The following is an 18207-nucleotide window of genomic DNA, read 5'->3' as shown; positions in this document are numbered from 1 at the left end:
TAAAAAATAGTGAAAGCAGAGCCAACTTTACCTCCACCGCATTGGTCATTACTCCCTACTCTCATACAGTACCCAAATAGTCCTCATAGTGCATACATACTGTATAGGTGCAATGTGAAAAGGCATAACTCAAGTTGTAGGGATTTCAAGTGACTTCAATGGGACCTGACTGTTGCAGGACAGAACGTTTCACAACATCATGATCCTTAAAGGAGTTGAAAAAGACTTTAAAAGGCCACTCCAGTATTTCTTTCCATCATTGTGTAACTAGTCCCCCGTAAGTTGGCTAGCATTACCTTGGTTAGTTATTCCTTTCTAGTCAAAAGTTCCTGGAGTCCTTCTCTTCAGGTGGGTCATCTGATCTCATTGTGACCACCTAGGATTTACTGTATCTCTTTTAACTCTCCATGAGTCACTATTTCAGTCACCAGGACTTCCTCTATGATGACACTGCATGGACTGTTCCACACAGGTTCTTCACAGGGAAAAAGAAACTCCTATCACAGCTCCAGCTCCTATCAAACAATTATAATGAAGGATATGACAGTTCAGCCTCCTGACTCTATACATATGGTCTTTTGTGTATTTAGATGAATAGAGAGGGTAATGACAATCACACTGTTTTCCCTGCAGGCAGAGATGGTACTGGCTCTAGCTGCTCTATTGTAATGCTGTGCTGATGCATCATGGGACTCTAGAAATTAAGATGGTGTCTGATAGGTAACAGGAGGCTGTACTGTATGAAAGTGACTGTAATATACATAGGAGATATCTAGAGTGTGATACATTATCAGGTGGGGCTGCAGTGATGGAAAAATATATTTTTACTAGAGTGCCTTTAAAAAACGAAAGGGGTTGTCCAGTTGTAAACTACTGATGGCCTATCCTTAAGCTAGGCCATTAGTAGTAGATCAGTGGGGGTCCGCCGCCTGGGACCACCTTGAGGTCAGCTGTTTGCCAGACAGTGTGTTCATGCACTGAGCTATTTCCTGCAGAAAATGCAATAACATAAATATTATTCAGCTGCTACTTGTAAATCCCCCACCAGACCCACATCAATCTAAGCATCACTGCTCAGGCCACTGATTAGCTGCCATAGTCACACGAATGTATATTAAAAGTAAAGGAGCACTGAAGCATCGGCACTGGACCAGTCGGGGATTTGACGAATATTTTTTTTAAATTTATTTTAAAACATTTCTTTCAGTTACTTTAACTTTCAGACAACCCTTTTTAACTTCTAATAAGAGAGATGAGTGAATCAATCAGCCAACTCCAAGACATCTGTCGGTTAACTGGCTAAAGGTATACAATGGGCAAGCAGATGTGCTGTGTTTCCCTTCAAGTCGTTCACGTTCATGGCCAGCCATTTATGATTCAACTTTGCTTGACTGTTCTCTTGTCATCTCAATCAGGCCTGAAATAGCCCAACGGAGTACTGGATGCTCAAGGGATCACAGCGTCTTACACTATTATGGGCCTAAAGGATCCATCAGAAGACAGCCCCATTTGGAGATGACTTGAGAGACATTCACTTGCCACTTGGGTCTATTGCTTATGGGTTGATAAATAACCTATTAAATCTTACAGTTCTCGTGTGTTTATAGGATAACAACAAAAATTATGAAGTAATTAAAATGCGCATGTTCACTATAGATGAAGGATGTTGGACCTTCGAAACCACAGTCTAAAGGATCTTTCACACGGGCGCTGCGATTTTCAGCTGACTGTGTCACGGCCACAGTGTGACTGAAAATCGCATGAATGAGAGGCAGCCGTGGTTCTGATGAGCATATGCTGACCCCAGGATACTGTCAAGCTGGGGGAGAGAGTTTAGCTCTGCTAAACTCCCACCCCCATCCCTCCCCCTCTCCGCCCCTTGTCGGCGGCTATCTGCAATTGGAGGGGGCAGGACTGGGTGGGAGCTAGTTTTCTAAACTCCCACCCTACTCCAGACCTTGCTAGTGTGCTAATCTCCCGCCCCCTTCCTTTGCCAACAGCCAGCAAGGGGCAGAGAGGGGGTCGAGTTTAGCAGAGACTCTGCTAAACTCTCTCCCACTTCCTTTTTTCGGCAGCTCCCATAAAAGTCTATGGGACCGGCTGCTGTATTCCGGCCAGAAGATAGTTCCAGAATTATCTTTTCTGGCTGGCGTAAAAACGTCAATGTGAACTGAGGCATTGGAAACCAATGCCTCAGATGGGTAGCGTATATAGCCCGGCCGTGAAAACGGGGCCGATATATGCTCATGTGAATGAAGCCTAACACTATCTGCAACTCAACACATTCCTATGGTACACAGCATTATGTGGCACAACCAATAACGTGGCAAAACGAGTTGCAACCTTACTGTCTTCTTACATTTTTCAAAATAAGTAGATCTCAATATATCAAATAATACTAAATGTTGGTTCTGTTTTTGAAGTCTTTAATGCAAAAATGACATTAACAGGTTCCACAACAAGTCGTTGTATGAAGTCTTCCGTCCACAAAGTAACTTTGATGAGGCTATTGGCATTCAATGCAATGTCCTACCACCTGCTTCTATTAAACTTCTGTGCTGTAGGCTTGGTCTACTCTCCACAGCTTCTCTGCTTGTGCTATCTTAATTACTGTATTTGATGGGGACATTGATGTGCCATCAACCCAGATGGTCGAAAAAGTTCCCAGTAAGAGTGGCCATCTGCCAGAAAGCAATTAAATCAAACAGTTTGAAAGGAAAGCAACAGTGAAAAGAATTAATAAGCATTAGTAATAGACAATAACAAACTACTACCCTTTATATTTTTCAAGTTAAATACAAAAAAAATCTTCAGAATGGAAAAAAGATTCCAGCTTCTGTCTTCTTCTCTACTCCAGAAGTCAACAGAACTGATGGATTTGCTTTAGCAGGGTGGAAAAAATACTCAGCTCAAAGGAATAGGGCAATTTCCTCTATATTCAAAAACTGTTGTATTCCATTCAAGGGATTATCCCACGAAAAATATTGTTCATAGTTAAATCCAGCCCATAATTATAAAGATTTTTTTGTATTTACACTTATTAAAAAAAATCTTTCCATCCCCTGATATTCCAGGACTAATGTTAGAATAGCGCCACCTGCTGTTTCTATTCTGTGTCCATATTAGTAATTGTTCCAAGGTGGACACACCTACTCAGTTATGCTTCTATGCAGTGGAGTAGAAAGACCGAGCAGGTGGAACAATTACTATGGAGGAAACAGAATAGGAACAGCAGGTGGCACTATTCTAACATTAGTCCTGGAATATCTGGGGAGAAGAACATTTTTTTTCAATAAGTGTAAATACAGAAAAATGTTCACAATTATGGGCTGGATTATTCTATAAACACAGTTTTTCGTGGGTCAACTCCTTTAAATTCTAATCACTGTATGTCTTTTTAACTCCTGTATGCCCTTATTGTAAGCATTATGGTTGTGTTACAGGTCCCAGGGGTTGTTATTCAGCTTTCCCAAGTAACTGAAAGGTAATTTAGTGTTGAAGTACAAAAACACTGGGACATTAATGTGGATAACTATGGCAGTGGTGTTGGACTTAAAGGGATTCCCATGTGGTCCATCAGGGTATGCAGAGGTGTAACTTGAAGCTCCCGGGCCCCGATGCAAAACCTATAATAGGGCCCCCAACTATAATGCTTTACTCATAGTACTGGGTTCCCTATATGGAGACGAGAGGCCTTATGGGCCCCCTAAGGCTCCTGGGCCCGGGTGCAACCGCATCCCTGCATCCTCTATAGTTACGCCCCTGAGGGTATGTGAACATCACAGAGGGAGTTTGGGTAAATGCACACGGGCGGATTCGAATTGCAGAATCCGGAGGGGGGCGTCCGCTTCTGGATTCCGCAGCAAATACAGTCCATAGCATGCTAGGCAAAAGTAACACTTCATGCACACGAGTGGAAACCAATAGCAATTTCCGCTCACAGATGAGAAATCGCACCCTGCTCCATTTTTGCGCGGCTTTCGCCTGGATGGCTTGCATTGAAGTCAATGGAAGCCGTCCGATCCGCAGCCCTTCTGCCATTGACATTGCGGAAAGGTCACAGATTCCATATCAGTGCTAGGCGATGACACACAAAAAGTAGGAGATTAAAAAAAAATCTGTACTGCGCATGTCCGACGGCGAGCAGTGTAGATGAAAAAAAGAGAAAGCAGGTACACACGGACGCTGCTGCTGCCAGGGCCTGATCCAGCTGCAGGATCTCACATGCAGAATCCGGATTTGCTGTGTGCAGGCAGCCTTTTTCTATTTGAACTCCTCTGTAGCAGCCTTAGGGCTCATGTCCACGGGCAAAATAAGAATTAAAATCCGCAGCGGATTTTAACTCTTCTCCTGCCCGCGGATCCGCACCCCATAGGGATGCATTGACCACCCGCGGGGTACATAAATACCCGCGGATGGTCAATAAAAGGGATTTTAAAAAAAATGGAGCATGAAAAAATCTGGACCATGCTCCATTTTCATGCGGGTCTCCCGCGGGGACGGCTCCCGCGGGCTTCTATTGAAGCCTATGGAAGCCGTCCGGATCCGCGGGAGACAAAAATCGGGATTTACTCACACGCTCCGTTTCTTCTCTTCGCGCGGCGCCATCTTCTCTCCGTCGCGGCCGGATCTTTTTTCTTCGGGACGGCGCATGCGCGGGGCACGTCACCGACGTCATCATGCGCATCCGCCGAGCCGAAGAAAGAAGATCCGGCCGCGACGCAGAGAAGATGACGCCGCGGCGAAAAGAAGAAACGGAGCGGATGGGAGGTGAGTTTATTCTCATTTATTCCTATTTTCAGCGCTCATGTCCGCGGGGCAGGAGGGACCCGCTGCAGATTCTCCATGGAGAATCCGTAGCGGGCCTGATTTTCCCCGTGGACATGAGGCCTTAGGGCGGCTTCACAAGAGTGTAAGTACTAAAACCCACATGACTGCACACTGTTTGTGCAGTGAATGTTGCACCATCACGCGTGTATCTGCACATCTTACTGTACTTTTTGTGCGGTCAGGGCCTTTCGCCGTGATTTAAAGGGCTGTGCACTCTAAGTAGTGCCAGGTGTTTTCGATTCCCAGCAAAATTAAACAGAGTATTGCCCAATTACATGGGTATTTTCGCACTCCCCATAGACTCCTGGGGTGCAAATGCGCACCAAAACAAAGCGTGTTGCATTTTCTTTTTCGCTTGCGCAAAAGCAAAAGTGATATTGAACCCATTGAAAACAATAGGTTCTATCCTAATACGGGTGTATTTTTCATCAGTATTTTGTGAGCCAAAACCAGAAAAGGAACCTACAGAGAGAAAGTACAAGGGCTTATTCAGATGACCGTATATCGGCCGGCGTCTCTCTCTGCAGGGGGAGGAGGCTGGAAGAGCCAGGAGCAGTGCTCTGAGCTCCCGCCCCTTCTCCGCCAACTTTCCACCCCCTGCATGACTATCGCTCCTGTGTGAAAGCACAAGAGTGATAGTGGTTGGGATCACTGTCAGGCACTTCTGCGTCCGACAGCCGTTACATATAAAAGTCCCCTTAGGAGACCTTCATGTCTATCCGATTTTAGACATCAGAAAATTTGCTACAGATTTTAGTGCATATCAGTGTAAGAATCTGCATGCAACACGGGGATTTAGGGCTTATTCAGACGACCATATATTGGCCGGGTATTCATACCGGCTGATATACGGCATCTCTCTCTGCAGGGGGAGGAGGCTGGAAGAGCCGGGAGCAGTGCACTGAGCATCCGCCCCCTCTCTGCCTCCTCTCCACCCCCTCTCCGCCCCTCTGAACTATTTGCAATGAGAGGGGGCGGGAGCGGGCTAAGTTACGGGAATTAGCTCTGCCCTCGTCCCGCCTCCCCTCATTGCAAATAGTGCAGAGGGGCGGAGAGTTGGCGGAGAAGGGACGGGAGCTCAGAGCATGAATACGTGGCCGATATACGGTCATCTGAATAAGCCCTTAGATTCGGATTTCAACAGGATATCATCCTTTCATTTGAGGAGGTTACTTCCATACTAAGAAGCCACAGTATACGTTGATATGCTGTGGATTTAACCCCTTAAGGACCAGTTTTTTTGTGCCTAAAGGACCAGACACTTTTTAGGGATTTTATCCATGTGGTGATTTTACTGCCCTATTTTTCTTTCTTCAGCTACCAAAATTATTTTTGGTACTTTTTTCCCCCGTTTTTTTTAGTTTTATTATGGGTAAAATGCTATAGCTGTTTATTTTTAAAATTAATATATTTTTATGCAAAAAATAAAGTACAGAAATGGCTTCCTTTTGTTTGATATATAATTTGTATAGGCTCGGATTACAGGGCATGTGTGGGGACGGTTTTGGTTGGCGTCGGTGGTGAGTCATTTTCTTTTTTTTATGTATATGTTTTTATCTTATTCTGTAATGTTTCTTTACTTATTTTTGTAACAATTTTTCTTATCACCTTTGTTTCCCATGATGTCATATAAGACCACTGGGGGTCATTCACATGTTCTTTTTTTGTTTGTTTTTAATTTCACACATTTCCACTCTACCTTGCTAGGGCATCCATAGGAGCCCCAGTTATAGGGTAAAACACTGATCTGCGTCTGCTAGGACCCTGCAGCTCTGCTGCAACAGAGCAGAGCAGAACTAACACTTCTGCTTACTCTCTTTAGTACATAGCGCTTATTGAGCTCTTTACAGCCTAGAAAGGAGAAGGCAGAAGCAGTTACAAACCACTTCTTCCCTCTCCTCCAGGTCTTTAGCTGTGTCGGATAGCCGAAGACTCAACCTGCTCCTGCTTGATTGCAGAAGCAGGAGCTTTAACCCTTTCCAATCCACTGTCTGACGTCTGAAGACATTCTGATTGAAGGCTGTACAGCACCGATGTCGGAAGACGTCCAACAGGGTATTCTTACTGTATATTACGGTCGCTCTGTTGTCGGGGGCCTCTCCAGCTTGTCCTATTCCACAGTACTGGCTCTAGCCAGCAGATGGCGCCGTTGTATAATGACAGAAAGAAAGAACCCCGTAGGAAACCCTGAATCCAAAATTGGATTGCAAAGGGTTAATCCAGCACCGTATTTTTGCTATCGGACAGGATTAAATCCACGACCAAGTGCCGTATATTTACCGCAATTGGCCCTTAAGGGGTTAAACTTAGCACTGCAGATCAATTTATCCTGCAAAAGTTGTCAGCAACATGTGAGCGGGATTTCTTAAGTTCTCACTCACTTTGCCCCTTCTATAATACACTGCAGATTTTCTGTACCCAATTCAGCTACGGAAAGTCTTGTGAATAGGGGATATCTTGCTTCTAAGGTTTTTTACATGGGGCGAGGTTCTCCAGAATGATCACCCGTGTATTCCAGATCACCCGTGTATTCCTGACTGGAAACATGCCCAGCTATTGAACAACAAATGATAGAACTCTTGTGTGTTGTTGATGGCATCTTTTATAGGAGCACAAAGGCCATTGTTCGTAGGCAGACAATGAATGAGCAATACATGTTTATTATAAGCCCCACCAAGGACAACATCTGCATGGATTTGTATTTTCTATCTTTCTGCCTTTTGTGCAGCGAAACCGGCATAGAAGTAGGTTCAAAAAAAGAGGAAGGGTGTGACACTGCGCCGAATGCAGGAAAGAGAAGACAGCTGGCCAATATTAGGCTTTAATAGCCATTCCACGGAAAGGGAGTGTCACGCGCATATGAACTGGCCCTGCGCACGCATGGAGTATGAAAAAAAAAAAGCTGCGAGCGTAGTTGTGCATACGCCCATGTAAAGAAGCCCTGAGGGTTTCTACACAAGACTGTGTTTGCACAGGTATTTGTGCACCCAACATATGCGCACTAAGCACAGAGAGTCGCTCCTATTCATTTCAGTGGGTTCGTCTTTATGAGCGCGTTTTTCACACACATTTTGCGCGTGCAAAAAAGTAGGTCCTGCTCTATTTTCTTGCCATTTGCGCAGAAAAGGCCCCATAGAAGTCTATGGGAGGAGTGCAAATGCACAAGTGGAAGCATGAAACACTGCGTAAAACATGAGGAAAAGAACACATCTGGACTCCGTTAGGCGAATTAGCCTTTTAATCCACAGAAAGAGTGGGTCGCATGCTTGGAAACTGGCCCTGCGTGCACAAAATGTACAGTAATATGTACAGAAACGCGTACAAATGTACCTCATCCAACCTCATTTATGCGCAAATACACTGCGCTGTGGTGAGCATTTTTGAGCATACGGTCATCTGAATAAGCCCTAAGAGCTGCTTCACACAAGCGTATGCGCAAATACGTACGCTTCACTGCAACATATCTGCACTATGAACGAGGTTGAGTTGCGCGCATAGCGGTGCATTGTAATGTTCTTTTTGCGCACGCAAGGCGTGTTCATTTGCGCACGGAAGACAAACATGTCCCAATGTAAATGGCTATTCAGCCTAATAAGGTCCAGAGGTGTTCTTTTTTTAATGGAATTGCGCAGCGTATTACACATTTGCGCATGCATTCAGCGTGTATTTGCACACCTCCCATAGACTTCTATGGGGACCTGTATGGGAAACTGGGGCATGTTCTATTTTTTTGCGCCCGAGAAAAACAGGAAATATGTAAGAATCAACTGATATCAATGGGTTCTATTCTCTGCATATAAAGGTGAACGCAGTCGACTTGCTATAAAGTCAACTGGTGCTTGTTAGGGGTAACTTATCCATCCGTGTAAAGGGACCCTTAGGCCTCATGTCCACGGGGAAAATCAGATCCGCTGCAGATTTGTAACGCGGATTTGGGCTGCGGATGCACTGTAATTGTCTTTTATTTTTCATGCGGGAGATCAATTGAGCTATGTGCTCTATGAGCTCCCGCACGCGTGATCCGCACCTAAATGGAGCATGTCCATTTTTTTTCATGCTCCAGAAATTTTTAAATTCACTTTTATTGACCATCCACGGGTATTTATCTACCCGCGGGTGGTCAATGCATTCCTATGGGGCGCGAATCCACGTGCGGGAAAAACGCTCCGGATTTTAATTCTTAATTTGCCTGTGGACATGAGGCCTTAGTTGTAATCAGAGGTGTAATCTGAAGCTCCAGAGCCCAAAAGCAAAATCTGTAACATGGCCCCACCAATCATATGCCACATATATGGGAGGGCTCTTATGCAGCAGAGTGGTCTTCAGGACCCGTCAGTCATCAGGGCTCCACTGCACCCCCTAAAGTTACAACCATGGCATATGGATCCCGTGTGGATCAAACATATTGAGCTGTTTATCAATTGTCATGTCCATATACTGTATTCTTTAGTCAGCGAGCAACTTTTAAGTGTTGATGTGGCTGAAAAAATCTATGAAAATGAAAATGTAGTCGGCGGGCCGGAATATGCGTAGTCTATTCCAGTAGAGGGAGCTCGAGCTCCGCATACAGAGGTAAGAATTACATTGCAGCAACTAGTATATTGTATGTCGCCTCTACTCTTGGCAGTCAGCATTCCTATCGTAAGGGTGGCAGGGTGGTGAATTTGATTGAAACGCCTGCCAAACTCAGAAGAATAGCACTAGACAAAACACATGGGTCGTTCATCATCACCAAACTCGGGACATTTAATGCACAGGCCTAGAGTAGAGAAATCACCGGAGCATATAGCCGGGTCTGAAGGGAACAGTATTTGTGCACGGTGCGAGTCCAGGTGGTTATGCAGTGTCACGGTGCATTATGGGAGTGCAGCATTTTTGCAAGAACATACTTTGCTAGTTGACTTATTAAGTGTGGGTTGCTTCGCAGTGTGATCACTGATGGGGGGTCAGATGCATCCCTCTAGTGTCTGTGTTAGCACAATGGTGTGTGAGCACAGCCAGCAACCCTGCTTTTCGGAACTTTTTGTGCCAACGGCAGAAGAGGCCAAGGCCCGACCCCCTTCCCTTCGCTGAGTGACACTAAATGCAGCAGTCGACTCCTGCGGGTTAATGCAAATCGTGAGTCGATCAGACAGATGTACATCAAAATTAGAGGGAATGTCTTGGCAGTAATTTAGACATTAACCCTGAGGAATTGCTTGATTTAAGCTATTGACAACACAGATGTAGTCAATGCTTGAAATGGATATACTGCTTAACCCCCGGCATGCCACAGCATGGTTTTTACAGCTCAGAGTACATGTAATGCATCCAAAATAACCAAGTTCACTGAAGAAGAAGTATTTAGTGATCAATATATATGTATATAGCCAGCAAAACTAGTAAATACGGTTGTTTATTGTGATCGATGCATGGGTACAATCGGTCCGGGTTTCGTAGAATCGGATTGGGTCATCCTGACCCGATTTTGGGCAAATATTACTAGAGAAGAACAAACAAGTGTGGTGGCTCAGATGTTAGCACTGTTGTCTTATAGTCCTGGAGTTTTAGGTTCAAATCTGTTCAAGGGCAACATCTGCAAGGGAGATTTCCAACACTGCAAGGGAGCAGTGCTAATAACTGAGCCACCACCCAGGAGCAAATTGATTACTGAATGGAGGCACTGGAGATCTTTTCCGGCCGACTGACTCCATTCATAGATGAATGACTGCCCGTTTAATCGGGCTGATTATCGTCAAGTTTTTATGCCTGCATAAAGTAAATGACTAACGATAAGCGAACAAATTATCCTTCCTCATTCAGTTGTTGGCCGTGTTTACACTGAATGATTATTGTTCAATTTTGTACGATCCAACAATTATCTAAATGGTAATCGTTTTGTGTAAAATGGCCCTTAGACTGCAGTGATATGCAGAAGTGCAGAAGACAAACGGTCCAAATTTTTTTATTAAACCCTATTGCAAAAATGATTGTCAGTCCCAAAATACATGCATGTAAGTGAAAGAAAGCTGCCCCTCAAAAGTGTCCATAGGGGTTTTCCAGGACTAAGATAATGATGATTTATCCTCAGGATAGGTCATCCATATCAGATCAGTGGTGGTCGGGTCTGCCACTCTGGTCCCCCATGGTCAGATGTTTGAAGAGGGCACAGCACTTGTGTAAGCATCTAGCCTCTTCTAAGGTATGAGCTGTTGTGTTCATCAGTCACACGGACTGAGAGCAGTTCAGTCCCATTTAGTGAAATGAATGGGATTGAGCTGCCAAACCTGGCACAGCCACTATCCAATGTACTGCGCTATACCTGGCATGAACTGAAGCGGCCTTGCTACTTCAGACAGCTATTCAGTTGGAGGCGCCAGACCCTCCATTGACATGATATTGATGACCTATCCTAAGCGTAGGTCACCAAAAACCCCAGGTAGTAAGAATGGGATTAGGAGTACAAGCTGTGGTTTTAACTTGCAAGAATGATACTAAATAGAGATGAGCGAGCACGCTCAGATAAGTCAGTTGCTCGAGCAAGCCTCGCTCTTCTCGAGTAACTGCATTCTTGTCCAAGCGTGCTCGGGGGGGTGGTGGGGGATAGAGGGGGTAGCAGGGAAGAGAGTGAGAAAGGTCTCTCTCCCCCCCGCTAACCCCCTCTGCCCCCCCCCCCCGAGCCTGCTCGGACAAGAATGCAGTTACTCGAGAAGAGCGAGGCTCGCTCGAGTAACTGACTTATCCGAGCGTGCTCACTCATCTCTAATACTTAACCATCTCAAGAGTTGTATCCATATCCAAACCTTAAATGAAACCACTCAACCAACTCCAACCTAAAGGGGTTTTCCAGCCATTGGAGAACCACTGATTTCTGGAATGCCAGAAGCTCACTCTTGTTCATCCCAGCACATCTCCCTCCGGGGAGAAGAGATATGGATTGGTGGTCAAGCCTCTCTGTAAAGCTCTATAAAAGGTATGGACACAGACGAATAACAGTAGTGGTCAAATCCTCGCTGGTCTAAGCTATCATCTATTCCATAGATACTGTAGATAAAAAATGTTTATTGATGGAACTAGCAGAAAGGCACAATTCCATGTCTGCAGAGTCAAATTTGACACATTATGATGTGGAGATAATAGGCAACTTTTCTCAATACAGGTAAATGACAGTGTCAACCTGTGCACCCTGGTGCAGTGTCACATTCACTCACCTAACGGCATCCCAATGCCATAGCCCTTGGTATCGAGTAAGCCTCCAATTTGTGTGAGGTTGCAGTTAAGCCTACGGTGATACTCGTTCATGGTGGACTCCAGCAGAAAAGCATAACGGGAGTTCAGCACACGTGCTATTCCCTCTTCAGTGCTCTTCACAAACACACTAGGCTGCTTGGAGTTCATGTAATTCCACATCCGTTGGTACGTTTGATACCGTGAGTTCTGTGCGAACAGAAATTCAAGCATGAAATCCTTTGTGGAATGATTTAAATGGGCTGATACCATCAAGTTGGCCACTCAAAAAGTATGAGTAACAGAGCAAAAATATTTCTGAGTGTTTCTAGACAGAAATTAACACTAGATACCAACATTCCTACTCAGAGTATTATAATTCATAGCTCTCAGAGGGGTGAGCACAGCTAGAAGCTCCACTAGTCCAAAGCAAATTTCTGAAAGGGCACATCACCACCACAACATCTCTCAATAGTTCATATAAAGTGATCGGCTCTTAGATACAGCTTTCCTTCTTAATTTAAGAGGACATTTTACTTTGGTAGCAAGTAGTGATGAGCGAACTCTTGAAAAGTTCACTTCGGCCGGTTTGTTGAATTTTTGCAAAACGTTTGGTTTGGTCTAAACCAAATTCCGTTTTAACCAAATCGGCAGTTCACCCAAACCCTTAAAACTGGTGTATAACTCTGTCTAAGAGCCATAAAAGAAAGAGTGCTATATAGGACTTTTATGGCTCTTAGAAAGTGTTATACACCAGCTTTCAGGACTAGTGTTGAGCGAACCGAACCAGTAGAACCCTGTTACGGGTAGAACTGTGCTACATGCTTGGTTCAGGTTCATGCTGAATTGAACTATTAGCAAAATTCGACCTGAAATAGAGTTCTACTGGTTCAATTCGCTCAACACTAGTAGCAAGTGTGGACTGGTGTACCCACCTGGAAGAAGGTCATAGTAGATCCACCATGAATGGTCCCATACTCAATATTGGTTTGATCTGCAAGGTCATCGGCTGACTCAATTGGGACTTCCATTCTCTGCACAGTCAGAAAAGCAGCAAGGTTGGCAGTATAGGAAGAGATGATTATGAGAGTGAAGGCCCACCTAGAAGAGAGAAACTAGATGACATTGGCTGTATCCTGAAAAGACCAAAGCTAGGGGTGTAGCTGGATGCTTGTGCCCTGGTTGCTGGTATCAGGGGGGCATTTCCAAGCCACAACTGCCTTGGCTAGGGTATTGAAATGTAGGGCTAAAGCATTGAATGGAATCTTTGCATCGGGTGAAGGAACACCTAGCTACAACTTTGGATTAACCTATCAGTAACACATGCAATCAATGAGGTCCCAAAATCCCTCTTAGTCCAAGTCACTATTGCAGTATGCAGCGGTAAAGCACCATTGGTTCACTACTGTGTCACCATGGCCATACTTACCAGACTCCACTAACACATCTTGTAGACAGTGCCCTGGGCATGACTTCTGACCCCTGTTGCATAAACCCTCCTACAGGAAACCACAGGCTGTTCCCCAGTGTGTATTGATTTTCCAGGATATGATGCCTCTCCCGTAGACATGGGTGTGGGTTATACCATTCATAAGGACTCAATCTGAGGGTAAGAGTGCAAACGTGAGGGGTCACATCAACAATGGACCTGTCATTATATACAGATTGTTGACAGCATTTTAAAGTTACGGTATACCTAACATTGCTTATATTTGCTCACCTGTTACCAGGTTCATACTGCCCGATCCACCTGGGACAGGTGTGCCCATTGCCCTGATGCATGTGTTATTCTGAAACGATGCACCAGTTCAGAATAAACAGACTTTGAAGTTTGACTCGGAATGGAGCTCCAAGTCTTGGAGGCGGGCCATGCCGGCTTTTCCCGCCTGCAGCATATTAATTGACAGCAGTCTTCCCCATGTACGAAAGTGAAGAGAGCTGTCAGTCAGTATACTAAGGGCAAGAAAAGTCAGGCGCGGCCTGCCTCCATGACTTAGTACTCCATTCCGAGTCCAACTTCAAAGTCTGTTTATTCTGAAATGGTGACAGGTTCCCTTTAAAGAGGTTCTCTTCTTACATTATTGAGTTTTCTGCTGCTGTATGTCCCCTTCTCTGCTGTCAGAACATACTGGTTGCTAGAGATACACTTTTATTAGCAACCTTTCTGTCCCAAATTTCTCTGAGTATTTAAGTATCACCGCCACAGAGCTGAGAACAGAAAAGGGGCAAGTAGGCCGATCAGCACTCAAACGTCACATTTCTTGACCTGTATGGATAAAGATCAATTTACCTTGAACTCAATATATTGATTTTTTTTTTATTTGGCCAAGTATATTCCTTAACTTTTTTTTTCTTTATAATAAAACCTTAAAGAGGATCCGTCATCATTCCTAAAGGCCCATTTACACGCAATGATTATCACTCAAAATTCGTTCAAACAACCACAGATAAGCGATAATCGTTGTATGTAAACGCGCACATCGTACACTTTTCGTCTGAAGGATGATTTTAAGGTGAGCTTAAAATCCATTATTCCGCTGCAGAGAGAGAAAGTATCTCTCAACGGACCACATGCTATGTTCACAGTGGGTGCTGGAGATTACATTGTATTCTGCCAGCAGCCCCAAGTAGAACAATGTGTGCAGAGCCCTGTCCACATGCAGCTCCTGGAGGCCCTTTTACATGCAAATGAAGATAAGGTGTTAATTAGAGATGAGCGAGCTTACTCGGAAAAGCACTACTCGCTCGAGTAATGTGCTTTATCCGAGTATCGCTGTGCTCGGGTCTGAAGATTCGGGTGCCGCTGCGGCTGACAGGTGAGTCGCAGCGGGGAGCAGGGGAGAGCGGGTGGGAGAGAGGGAGAGAAAGATCTTACCTCCGTTCCTCCCCCCTCTCCCCTGCAGCTCCCCGCTCCGTGCCGGCACCCGAATCTTCAGGGACGAGCACAGCGATACTCGGATAAAGCAAATTACTCGAGCGAGTAGTGCTTTTCCGAGTACGCTCGCTCATCTCTAGTGTTAATAGACATTAGTGTCTATTAACACTTTATGCAAAATGATCGTTAAACTTTTAACCTGTCAATCATTTAAAAGATAGTCTTTGAGTTTAAACGGGCCTTTACATGTCTGTTTCAATAAAAAGAACACACGAAATAACAACTATGGGACATCTTTCTGTACATTTCCTCTGTTAATCTTCCGGGAATTATATGAAGAAATTGAAAACAGTTTTTTACTGTTCGTCTTATCAATGAGGAAACTCCTAACACATTCACACACTGTCAGACTGTGTAGGGACACACCCTATTGACAGGAGGAACAATAGAGGAACAGTGCAGTGCACATTTTGACTCTTATCAGCATTGATTGGACAGTGGCAGGTGTGTAGGACATACATCTTTGACAAGGTAATTGGTAACACCAAGTTCTCAATAAACATTACAACATATAATCTAATTCTCACATGGGATGGAATAGCGCGCACGACGCACAGCAAGCCGCCGTAAAACCGGCCTGCAATTCTGCATCAAAATCTGCAGTTAGACCTGCGATTTATGGTGTGGAATCACGATTAGTAAACCCTTGAAATATGTCATTCCTACTCTTTTTTTACAACTTTATCATAATTAAGTGCTCCATCCCACAAGGTATAACATTAATTAAATGTCATCATGGCTTGTAAAAGCGTTTATTTGGTATTTTTATGCAGATGTTACCATTGGAGCCCATTAATCATTGTGATATTATACAGCAGAAGAGTTAAATTATCAGTATTCATTATCAGGCCTCTTTCACGTGGGCAACAGCGATATCATCGTGAGAAAATCGCAGCAATGTCGCGGCTGTGTTCTGTGCGATATCACTGCATTTTCTCACCGCGATATTACAATTTTATGGTGCTACAAAGTCATGTGACTTTGTAGCACTCTTTTGCCGGGGTTTTTCGGGGGGAGGGAGGGGCTTAAAATATAAGCCCTACCCTGAAAATAAGCCCTATCTGCATTAAAAATAACTACAAAAAACAGTACATAACCTAGCAGCCGCTGCACTTCTCCTCCGCAGCTTCGGCACTTGTTTGCAGTCTTTAGCCAGCGCTTCCTGGTCAGGGGTTTCACAACCCCTGCCTCCAGGAAGTGCTGTCTCTGATTGGTTCTCAAGCGTCGCGGCTCAGCTAATCACTGCAGCACTCGATAAATCAATCACAGCCATTCAATGTGATGCCTGTAATTAGTTCATCGAGTGCTGCAGTGATTGGCTGAGCTGTGGCGCTTGAGTACCAATCGGAAGCCAGCATTTCCTGGAGGCGGGGGTTTTGAAGCCCCTGACAAGGAAGCGCTGGCTAAAGACTGCAAACAAGTGCGGCGGAACTGCCAGAGGGGAAGTGCAGTAGACTGAAAAGCGCCTGTTCAGTGATGTATTGTTTTTAATGCAGCTAGGGCTTATTTAAGGGACAAGCAGTAGGGCTTTCTACTGTAAAAGTTGCATCGTACCGCACAAAAACCGCAAATTTGTGCGATGCAACACAAAGGAAAGCAGATCCCATAGTAATAACATGTCTTATCTGACTGATCGCTATGCCACTGTTGCTATATACTCAGATATTTCAGGATAGTGCACGTTTTTCAATTTCTCCTTGAAGGAAGTGGTTTCACACTGCTATGTGAGAGCAGCTGCAGCAAGATCATCTACATGCAAATTATCTGCAGCACTCTCAGGATTTTGAATAGATGTATATCTATCTATCTATTATCTATCTCATATCTATCTATCTATCTATCTATCTATCTATCTATCTATCTGTCTATCTATTTCATATCTATCTAGTATCTACTCTATCTAGTAGATCTCCAGCCTTTTACCTTCTGTATCACCCCATTACTTGTAGTAGGTTGGCTTGTTGGAGCAGGACCCTCACCCCTATTGTTTTCATCAACTGACTACTATGTAACCGTGGTTCTGTAATTTTTTTGTACTTTTGTCTTTCTGTATTCCCCCTGTCTATGTAAGCGCTGCGGAATATGTTGGCGCTATACAAATAAAGATTATTATTATTATATCTAGTATCTACTTTATCTCATATCTATCTATCTATCTATCTATCTATCTATCTATCATCTACTCTATCTCATATCTATCAATCTAGTATCTACTCTATCTCATATCTATCTATCTAGTATCTACTCTATCTCATATTTATCTATCTATCTCATATCTATCTCATATCTCTCTCTCTCTCTCTCTCTCTCTCTCTCATATCTTCTATCTATCTATCTATCTCATATCTATCCATCTATCTCATATCTATCTATCTATCTATCTATCTATCTAAGATCTATCTATTTATCTATCACATATCTATCTATCTCATATCTATCTATCCATCTATCACATATCTATCACATATCTATCTCATATCTATCTCATATCTAGCTAGTATCTACTCTATATCATATCTATCTATCTCATATCTATCTATCTATCTCATATCTATCTATTTATCTATCTATCTCATATCTATCTATCTATCTATCTATCTATGTAGGCAACTGGGCCTTATAGATCAGGGTCGCTCAGTCCCCCCTATCCCACAGTCCCCCTCAGGGCACACCATACACATAGGGTCCTGATGCTGGCCAGCTTCAGGATGTTGTGTGTCGGAATATACAAGGTCCAGCCACTGGCAGGGGGTCTGCAGGTCCTAAAAACAGGAGAAGCCATATCTATCTCATATCTATCTAGTATCTACTCTATATCATATCTATCTATCTATCTCATATCTATCTATCTATCTATCTATCTATCTATCTATCTATTATCTACTCTATCTCATATCTATCTATCTATCTATCTATCTATCTATCTAGTATCTACTTTATTTCATATCTATCTATCTATCTATCTATCTATCTATCTATCTATCTATCTATCTATCTATCTATCTATCTATCTATCTATCTATCCATCCATCGTATATATGTTGCAGGCAATATTTGAAGTGAGTCATTGTATTGAATGAAGGACTTGATACAATGCCAAAAGTTGAACCGGTAAAGTATATAATTCTCCCGCCTGCAGTGGAATAGGCCTCCTTCTACCCAGGCACCCCATTTTTTCCTTATGTCACAAGATGTTATTCCACCCCTCACACCATCTGCCCCATCATCATCTTCTT

General features: G+C 43.8%; 1 protein-coding gene across 1 annotated transcript in view; it reads right to left on the bottom strand.

The window, feature by feature from the left end:
- GRIK5 (glutamate ionotropic receptor kainate type subunit 5) overlaps nt 1–18207 on the bottom strand; it is a 344216-nt gene that overhangs the window by 15497 nt on the left and 310512 nt on the right. Inside the window, exons 15-17 of the mRNA XM_066607146.1 lie at nt 13466–13639; nt 12972–13137; nt 12021–12246 (exon numbers count right to left, since the gene is read on the bottom strand). Of these exons, the coding sequence (XP_066463243.1) occupies nt 12021–12246; nt 12972–13137; nt 13466–13639 (566 nt within the window). The remainder of the gene's footprint in view (nt 1–12020; nt 12247–12971; nt 13138–13465; nt 13640–18207) is intronic.

Source organism: Eleutherodactylus coqui, chromosome 6, assembly GCF_035609145.1.
Source record: "Eleutherodactylus coqui strain aEleCoq1 chromosome 6, aEleCoq1.hap1, whole genome shotgun sequence".
Taxonomy (NCBI): domain Eukaryota; kingdom Metazoa; phylum Chordata; class Amphibia; order Anura; family Eleutherodactylidae; genus Eleutherodactylus; species Eleutherodactylus coqui.
Note: the sequence above shows the minus strand (reverse complement) of the source record. Positions and strands in the feature narration are given on the sequence as shown.